This window comes from Acipenser ruthenus, chromosome 3, assembly GCF_902713425.1.
Source record: "Acipenser ruthenus chromosome 3, fAciRut3.2 maternal haplotype, whole genome shotgun sequence".
NCBI lineage: Eukaryota > Metazoa > Chordata > Actinopteri > Acipenseriformes > Acipenseridae > Acipenser > Acipenser ruthenus.
Window position 1 is genome coordinate 93668914 of NC_081191.1, and position 8830 is coordinate 93677743.

Below are 8830 nucleotides of genomic sequence, written 5' to 3' on the forward strand. Positions count from 1 at the left end.
TCTACATTGATTGGTTTTGTGTCATTGAATCAGAGAATCAAATGAACGAAATTAATCGAGTCACTAAAAATAATCGAACTGCCCATCACTAGTCCTCCCCGACCCCGTCCCCCTCTCCCGCCGAGTCTGACTCACTAGTGGCCTACTATATAGTGGAGGACGTGCCGGTGGTGATGCTGCTGGCGGAATTAAGGCATCGCCATTAGGAGCAGTTTCCCCCTCATTTTTGATGTGTCTTTCCTTTCCCACGACACGTTTCAAATTCAGCACCGACCAGCCGGTAGGCTACGTGAGGGACCTCTCGCTAGCTGACCACCACTGTTTCAAGATCAGCTACTTACCTCGCCGGCCCGCCCCATAACCTCTATGTATAAATAAGAGAGCAGGTCTGGAATCGGTGTGGCAGGATAGGATGCGCTTTTACGGGGTCGGGAGAAATAACGAGGAGGCAGAGGCAACTTTAAACTTGTTCGCTTTTATTAGAATGTTTACAGTGCAAACAGTGGAAAAAATAATAAATCATGCCGCGAGAGGTACCGGATCCTAGCAAATTAGGTGCCGGAACGAAAAAAGTCAAATCTGAGAGGTGCCAGATCCTGTTCCGGCAGGATCCGGCTCGAATTAAGCAATGGTCTCACCTTCACCTGCTGTACAAAGCCACCTGTCTCTAACCATCTATTCCACCACTAGTGTCATAAATCTTTCTGAATCGCACCACTGCCCAGTGTTTGTCTAAACGCGTCACTGCAAATCTGTACCATGCTTTTTAAATCAGGCGCTCTTTCATTGGTTATGAAGGAGCAAGCAGCCAATACTTTATCCTTTGCACAGCAGTGTTGCTCCAAATCATAATTCTAGCCTAAGTTCAGATGACCGTTTCAGTGTCAGTCAGAGTTCGGCGTTTCTATATGCAACAGGTGGATGACACACTGTCAAAAAACGATTATTACGTGTCAAATGCAAAGAAAGGAGCGAGGCTGCTGTATAAGTCTGGCGCCTTTACTGGCACAGATGGTGAAGGCAGGTGAATGTGACGGCGCAACAACAGGAGTGAGTCATACTTCAAATAAAGACGGGACACACAGCGATAAGCAAGCAACCGAGATGGACGTTACACTCCTTAAGGAACAATACCACTGCATTAGAAAGAAACTCCGAACGCACGTTGTTTGGTTCAAAACAGGTAAGCGAATTGATCGTATATCCTAGCCACTGTTCAACGCATTCATTCATTCAGTGTAAAAAGTGTAGGAAAACGAATTGCTTGTTTGTACTTTTTTATTCAAATTGTGTGTCTGTTCATGTTTTAACTCAATAGAATACACGTTGGCTCTGCATTTACTTGAGGAGGTTTGGATGCACATCGCATTTGCACTAAATAAAGGAGGATTTGACATTAAATAACTCCACAGATTGTTCGTTGCGGGTATTTAGTATTGTTGTTACTGCATGGGGCAAACTAATTCCAGTCCTTATTAACTTGTTCACAACACAGCGATAGCGATATTTAATTCATTGTAGAAGACAACAATACAGAAACCCCTGAATGAACCGTCACCAACCGGTCCCTTTATAAAACCAAATCACAATGACTTATATGGTAAGAGTTGCTGGCGATTGCTTTAGGGCAGCGTTTCCCAATTCTGGTCCAGAGAACCCACTGTCTGCTGGGTTTCATTCCAACTGAGCTCAATTATTTAACTAGACCCTTAACTGAACTGATCATTTATAATTGTTTTCAGCTCTTAAAAGTTGCAGAGTTCAAGTTACTTATAAAATGTTAAAGTTAACTTGAAATCTGCAACTATAAAGAGCTGAAAACAAGTACAGGGGTTTATAAGCAAATTATAAATTCAATTTAAGGGTTTAATTAAGTAACTGAGAACTCCTGGAATGAAAACCAGCAGACACAGTAGGTCCCCAGGACCGGGATTGGGGAAACCCTGCCTTAGGGACTAAATACAGTGCAGTAGTACCTAAGGCCATGTCTACATTATGCCTTTAACAGTATTAATTGCCTTTAAATCAGTTTAAAAGTGCTAAATACGGTTATCGTCCACACTACGCAGCGTTTACCGTTCTCGAGAACCAGACTCGAGATCACCTCAGGGGGTAGTCTCGAGTCCGGTTCTAAATTAGATCGCAGGTAGTGCGGTTTGTCAAAAGTGTGGATGCTGTATACCGAAGTACATTTTTTGTGTATCCTCCAATATCCCAGTATGCTTTCTGATATGTTTGCCTAAATACTCAGAATAACAGGCACCTGAAGGACTTGCTGTCATTGTACACTTCGCAAGTATTCATTTTTATGCTTAAAAAAAAGAAAAAAAAGTCCGGACATCCCTGTTAAACTAGTGGGGAAAATAACAAAAACACAATGTTAAATTAGGCGACTGCAAAAATAAAATGCGAGTTAAGTGGTGTCTGGGATGAACAATTCACGTACGGTAATTTGTCAGCTCTGTTTGAAATAACATTAAGGGGACCATAGTTAAGCTCAGGAAAGAGATGATGGTAAAGGCAAAGATTGTTTTGTAATTAACAGAGTTTAATTATGAAACAGAATCAGCTTGATTTCTTTAAAGGGACGTCACCTGATTAAAAATAAAACCTGAAAACTTCAAGCCCTACTTGTGTGTGTGTGTGTGTTCGCATTTACTTCTTCCAAAATACTTGTTTTATTTCTTTTTAGCAATATGGAGCTCTAATACCACTGCTCAAAACCGCAACATTATTCCTGTAGGTGTTTTCTCCCAGGACTAATTTATTGTCCTACCTATTAAGATCTGACCCTTATGTTGTGAAAAAGTATCCCACTGTGTCTATGGTTTTGGTAAATGTATTTAAACACCTTTGGATCTGTACCCCCTTTTATTATTAGCTATGGATCTAAAAGAGTTTTTAGGAAACCCTACATTTTTTGTCCAATAACTTGTATTATTATTATTATTCCTGCACAGCTAACAATGAAGAAATGAGTGGCAAGCCCCTGGTCAGTGTTGTCCCACTAAACCAGAACGTGAGAAAAGCAAAAGCCTTTGAGGTGGAGATGCCATTCAAAGAGATTCGGTTTAATTTCCCTGGCATCCTCCAGGACTATGAATCCCCCTGGCACACCCACCTGGAAATCTACCACAACACTCAAACAGAGCACCGAAACACTGGAACAGCTGAAGAGAGCGCAAAGACAATGTACTCAGGAGAGCAGCCCAGCCCCACAGCCGACCCCTCACTAACGAAGGATATCTCCCTGTCATGCCAGCAGATGCTGGAGGAGCAAGTAGTAGATACTTCAGAGGTAGCCAGCAAATCAGATGTGCCTGACCACACCAGCAACTGCTGCTTGGGTGATTCACTGACCCACAGTCCAAGAAAGCTCTCGACTCCTGTGATCCAGACTGGACGGCAGAGTCTAGTCGCTTATAAGCCACCAAACAACACCAAGCTGCTCTGCTACCCTTTCCCTCAGAAGAAATGCCCCAAGAAATCGGAGGCTGCCCGGAGACTTGGGTTGTATGTTACACATTAATCAAATGCCCTTTGCTCTGTACACTCACTCACGTGTGGTTTTTAAGACTGAGGGGATGTTTCCCTTTCACCAACGATGTCCTTAAATAAAGTAATACATTTAGAGCTACTCATAATGTACCCAAGAGCTACTAAATTGTTGAAAACTATTACATCAAATGACATTACCAAAGTGCTTCCTCCATTCTTGAATTAATTTGTGTTTTTTGAAAGGAGAAAACATGTTCATTTCATAAAATGAAAAACAGTGCTTAAGAGAACTTGAAATATATCACAGGAGCTGTTTGGTTGTAGTTTTGTAAAAATCAACGTGTGTGTGACCTTTTTAAAAAAATAAAAAAAAATATTCATTAAAGACTGGAGTAAATGCGACCCGTCATGTTTTCACATGAACATTGCTGTAACTTTCAGTCTCTTTCAATACTGCACATTTGAGACCTGTATAGAGAATGGTGTTGTACAACATTACAATACCCCTTGCTTTACAAAACTAAACAATGAATCGACTGGTGCATTTGTATTGCTGTCATTTCCTCCTCACCTGCTCTATTTGCATAAATCCCAGTCAGATGACATAGTTGCTTTTGTCAGTGTGAGCTGCTTTGGGTTTCTTACTGTATATTCAGCTAGCTTTAGTGTGACAGGTGTTGTAGGAGGAAGTATGTTGGACTGAAACAGTTACCTATTCATGACTTACCTTCCCTGTTTGTACAGTACCTTGTCATCTGTATTACCAGTTGAGAGCCAGAAGCAACAAGGAAATCAATGAGAGCATGTTTTTTAATAGTTTTAATATACATACTTAACATTACTGTCAATATCAATGCTACAGTTCTGTACTGTATATTATATTTCAAGTGTATAAAATAGAACATTCCCAGTAAGAAAGTAACAAACTTGAGTTGCTGATAAGGGGGAGAAATTATAATTGGCTTGATGAAATCCAACATAATTTAATATATATTCTGACATTTTAAATGGAATACCAAGCCCTGTGTTAAATGACACCTTGTGCTAATTAAACAAATTAGTATTAACTGAATAATCTGCCAAGCTAAATATACAGCAAGTTTAAGGAGTGTACTAGTAATGACCAAAATGTAGAGACAGTAGTTTACTGCAGCAAGAATGTAGTAGCATATCATAGATATACTGATTATTCTGTGATATTATTTTAAAATAGTGTGTGGGACTAGCAGACTAACATGAGAGCTGATAGCAAAGTGGGCTGAGCTGGTGTGGTGTAACCAGCCAGAAGGCATCTTATAAAGTCCAGACACACATTGTGGGGACAATGTTTCAGATCATACAGTACATTGCCTAGTTCCATTCTATACATTATATAACAATGTTTCAGATCATACAGTACATTGCCTCGTTCCATTCTATACATTATATAACAATGTTTCAGATCATACAGTACATTGCCTCATTCCATTCCATACATTATATAAAGGACTGCCAACATTACAAGCATCAGGGACCAGATATTCAGAGAACTTTGTAAAGAAACAAAGATAAGATGGGTGACGAATGAATGCTGGGGTTTGAGAAGAGATCTGTGAAGACTATGAAATGGAGATAAAAGCAAAAGCCTATTCTGAAGCACCAGAAAGGATTGTTTTCTGAGATTAATAGAACAACTGTAATGTTATCAAACTAGCAACTCTGTTGCAGGATGTAGTTGTTACATGATCAGGATCTTGTTCCAGTCAAGGTCCTGGATTGGACTGCACAGGTGAGCACCACAGGGTTGGTAGTTTGGTACCGTTTTTTTTTTTTTTTTTTTTTTTTTTTTTTTTTTTTTAAAGGGACCATGTGCAACAAAAACATTCATGATTAAAACATGCGATGCATCGCACCCAAGTTAGCTACAGCTAATTTACATTGGTAGTCCCACAAACTAACAGCTACCAATTGATATTGATTACCAATTGATACATTGATAATAACAATAAAACAAAAACAAAATTCAATAAAAAATACTAAAAATAAAAATACAATTAGAAATAACAATAAAATACAATAAAAGCCAACAAATGGAGGGGGACTAGACATGGTCACAAAGCTGGTCCTGTTTCAACCATTTTTTCAGTTCTGTTAAAAAACTCTTGTAGTCCTATATGTTTTTCATTAAGTCTGGTAGGGTATTCTAGACATTCGTCTGGATAGCTGGCATTCTGATGTGCAATGAAGGCAACTAAAAAGACACTCTAACCCCCTTCCAAAGAGGATATGAACAAATATAATGGTAAAGTTCATTTACAAACACGAAAATAGCCAAATGGAGTATTTGAACAGTTGCTATAAAAAGCACTGAATGGTTGCATACATGATAAAATGTATGGGGGCAATGAAAAATAAATGACATTGGAAGGTATTTCCTCTTTAAAGTAATTGTAGTTAACAAAATACATTCCCCAAATGTTCAGAAATTTCCAAACAAGAGCAACTCTATCTGAAAGCATTGTCAAACAGCATTCTAACCAAGTGCACTACCAGATAGCATGTTTGAAAATAAAAATACAACAACAATACAATAACGTGTTTCTTTCAAAACTGCACATCTGAGACCTATGGAGTTAATAGAAGTGCACAACGGTTACTTTGACAGGCTCTAATAACCAGATTGCTCAAAGGACAGTTTTCTGTTAGAGATGGCTCAAGAAAGTGGTAGGGAACAAAAGCAGAAAGGTTAAGGGATGGGATCCGCATGTTAAAGGCAGGCTGTGAAAGTTATTGAAAGGAGCAGGAGAAGAAAAACATGATGGATAAATACACAGAAAGAAGAATACAGAGGTTTGAGAAGTTCTGATGACTGAAGTTCTGTGAGGGAGCAAAAACAAAAGGCAAACCCTTATGGAAAAACATATTTTTAATATATGATAGAAAAATATGATCCTTACATCTTTCATATATAGAATTGGCCCCTTTTTTATATATTTAAAAGATATGGGATATATTTAAAATATATTTTAGTCTGTAATCCATATATTTATTTTATATGGATTACAGACTAATGAAAATATATGGTGCACCATATATTTTCAACATCAAATACATGGATTACAGACTAAAATATATTTAAATATATCCCATAATGATTTCCATTACATGAGAGTAGATGTTAAAACTTCATGCTGATTTGAAATTTGAAATCTGCTCTCGCCAAGATAAGCACCAGCTAAGACGTAGTATGATCCATCTAATATGATCCATCTGTGTCTCCATCCATTTGCATTTCCATCCATATGATGATGTAGATATCCTTCTGCCTGGTGTTGATGACTGAAGTGTAATGCTGGCTCCAGGGATCAGCTTATTTTGCCTCCCTAGCGCATCAGCACACACAGTGCGGGGATCAACCACAGTGCGGTCTCCCCAGCACATCAGCATGACAACCGTCTGGATTGGGCTAAATAGGAAAATGTGCCTTAATGTTGCAGGTGATGAACACAAAGGACATGAAGGATCCTCTCCTACCCAGAGGTTTAGGTTCTGTGGTGATGGGAGAACATCATATGTTGACCTGATGAGGAAATTGATCCTGCTCTGTTCCATTGTCCATAGGTCTTGCCAGCCAATCTTGCGTTGTTCCACACTCTCCCATCTCATCCATTCTCCCTGCTTGGCCTGGGAAACAGCCTTTACGCACCTCATCCTCTCCTCCTGCTTTTGCACCTCATTGACTACCAGCTTTCTCCGTTGAGCTATGGCTGCCTCATGCCATGTAGGAGGAGCTGAACTAAGACCTAGACCCCCTCTTCCATGCTGAACTTGCCTCATGATATCACAGATTCGAAGGGCAGCCTTTGCATTTTCCACGGCTTTCTTTCCCATATATTTTAAATATATATAAAAGGGGGCAATTTCTATATATGAAAAATATAAGGATCATACTTTTCTACTATATATTAAAAATAAGTGTCACCAGGATGTGTATACAACAACTCAGGTAAGACAGCCATTAAATGTATTTATCTAAACGCTAGAAGTCTCAGAAACAAAATGTTAGAACTTGAAGCGACTGCACTAACAAGTAACTACAATGTGATAGGTGTTACAGAAACTTGGTTATCTGAGAAGGATGTTGTTGAAGCTGACACCCTGGGATCCTTCAAGAAGCTGCTTGATGAGATTCTGGGATTAATAAGCTACTAACAACCAAACGAGCAAGATGGGCTGAATGGCCTCCTCTCGTTTGTAAACTTTCTTATGTTCTTGTTCTTATAAGTGGGTATACACTGTATAGGAAAGGCAGGTACAACAGAAGAGGCAGAGGGGTGGCACTATACAACAAAAATAGTCTTGAACCCCAGGTGTTAAATCTGGAAGAAAAAAACAACGCAGAATCAATATGGGTCAGAATAATGGACAAAAATGCAAAGGGCATAATAATAGGGGCATGCTATAAACAGCCAAATTCAGATACTGAGCAAAATAATCTGTTATACAATGACATTAGAAATGCGTGTAGCAAAGGACAAACCATACTAATGGAGGATTTCAACTCCCCCCCCCCCCCCATATAAAATGAGAAAACCCAGTGGGGAGCATGACAGACAAAAATGAAATGGTAGAAATGACAAATGACTGCTTCCTAATGCAATTTGTCAAGGCACCGACAAAAGGGGAGGCATGCCTTGATTTAGTCTTTTCAAATAACGAAGACAGAATAACTAAAACAGAGGTCAGAGAACCATTGGCAAACTCAGACCACAACATGGTCTCATTTGAAGTGCTTTTTAAAACCTCAAAAGTAATGACTAAAGCTAAGGAACTATCAAGGAATGAAACTAACAGAAGTAGATTGGAGTAAAATAGAAAAAAACATCCACAGAGAAAGGATGGCTATTTTTAAAAAATGTAGCACAAAAGGCGCAAAACAAATACATCCCAAAAGTTGACAAATCTAAATCTAAAACAAAATGGCCAAAATGGTTTAATATATCAATTAAAAAATATATATCCAGAGAAAAAAAACACTTTACAGAACGTTTAAAAGGAACCTAGAAAAAAGTACACAGAAAGAGTACTTGGAACTGCAAACACAAGCCAAGTTTTTCCAATATTATAACAGCAAGAGAACATTCAAGGAGGAGGTAAATTGTCTAAGACATACAAGTGGCAGAATCATAGATGAAGAGAAAAAAATAGCAAATGTATTATTAAATGATTACTTTTCACAAGTTTTTGCAAAGGAGGAACCGGACAGCATGCCCCACATGTCGACCTGTTCCTATCCAGTTTGAAGTGTTAAACGGACTAGGAGCTCTTAAAATAAACAAATCCCCAGGACCAG

At 38.8% G+C, this 8830-nt stretch overlaps 1 protein-coding gene across 1 annotated transcript; it reads left to right on the top strand.

Annotated features, from left to right (window-relative positions):
• Nucleotides 1–756: 756 nt before the first annotated feature.
• On the top strand, nucleotides 757–4311 carry LOC131727375 (uncharacterized protein C9orf152-like). Its single transcript, XM_059018853.1, has 2 exons — nucleotides 757–1183; nucleotides 2961–4311. The coding sequence occupies exons 1-2, from the start codon at nucleotides 922–924 to the stop codon at nucleotides 3527–3529; spliced, it is 831 nt and encodes a 276-aa protein (XP_058874836.1). The 5' UTR covers nucleotides 757–921; the 3' UTR covers nucleotides 3530–4311.
• Nucleotides 4312–8830: the final 4519 nt, after the last annotated feature.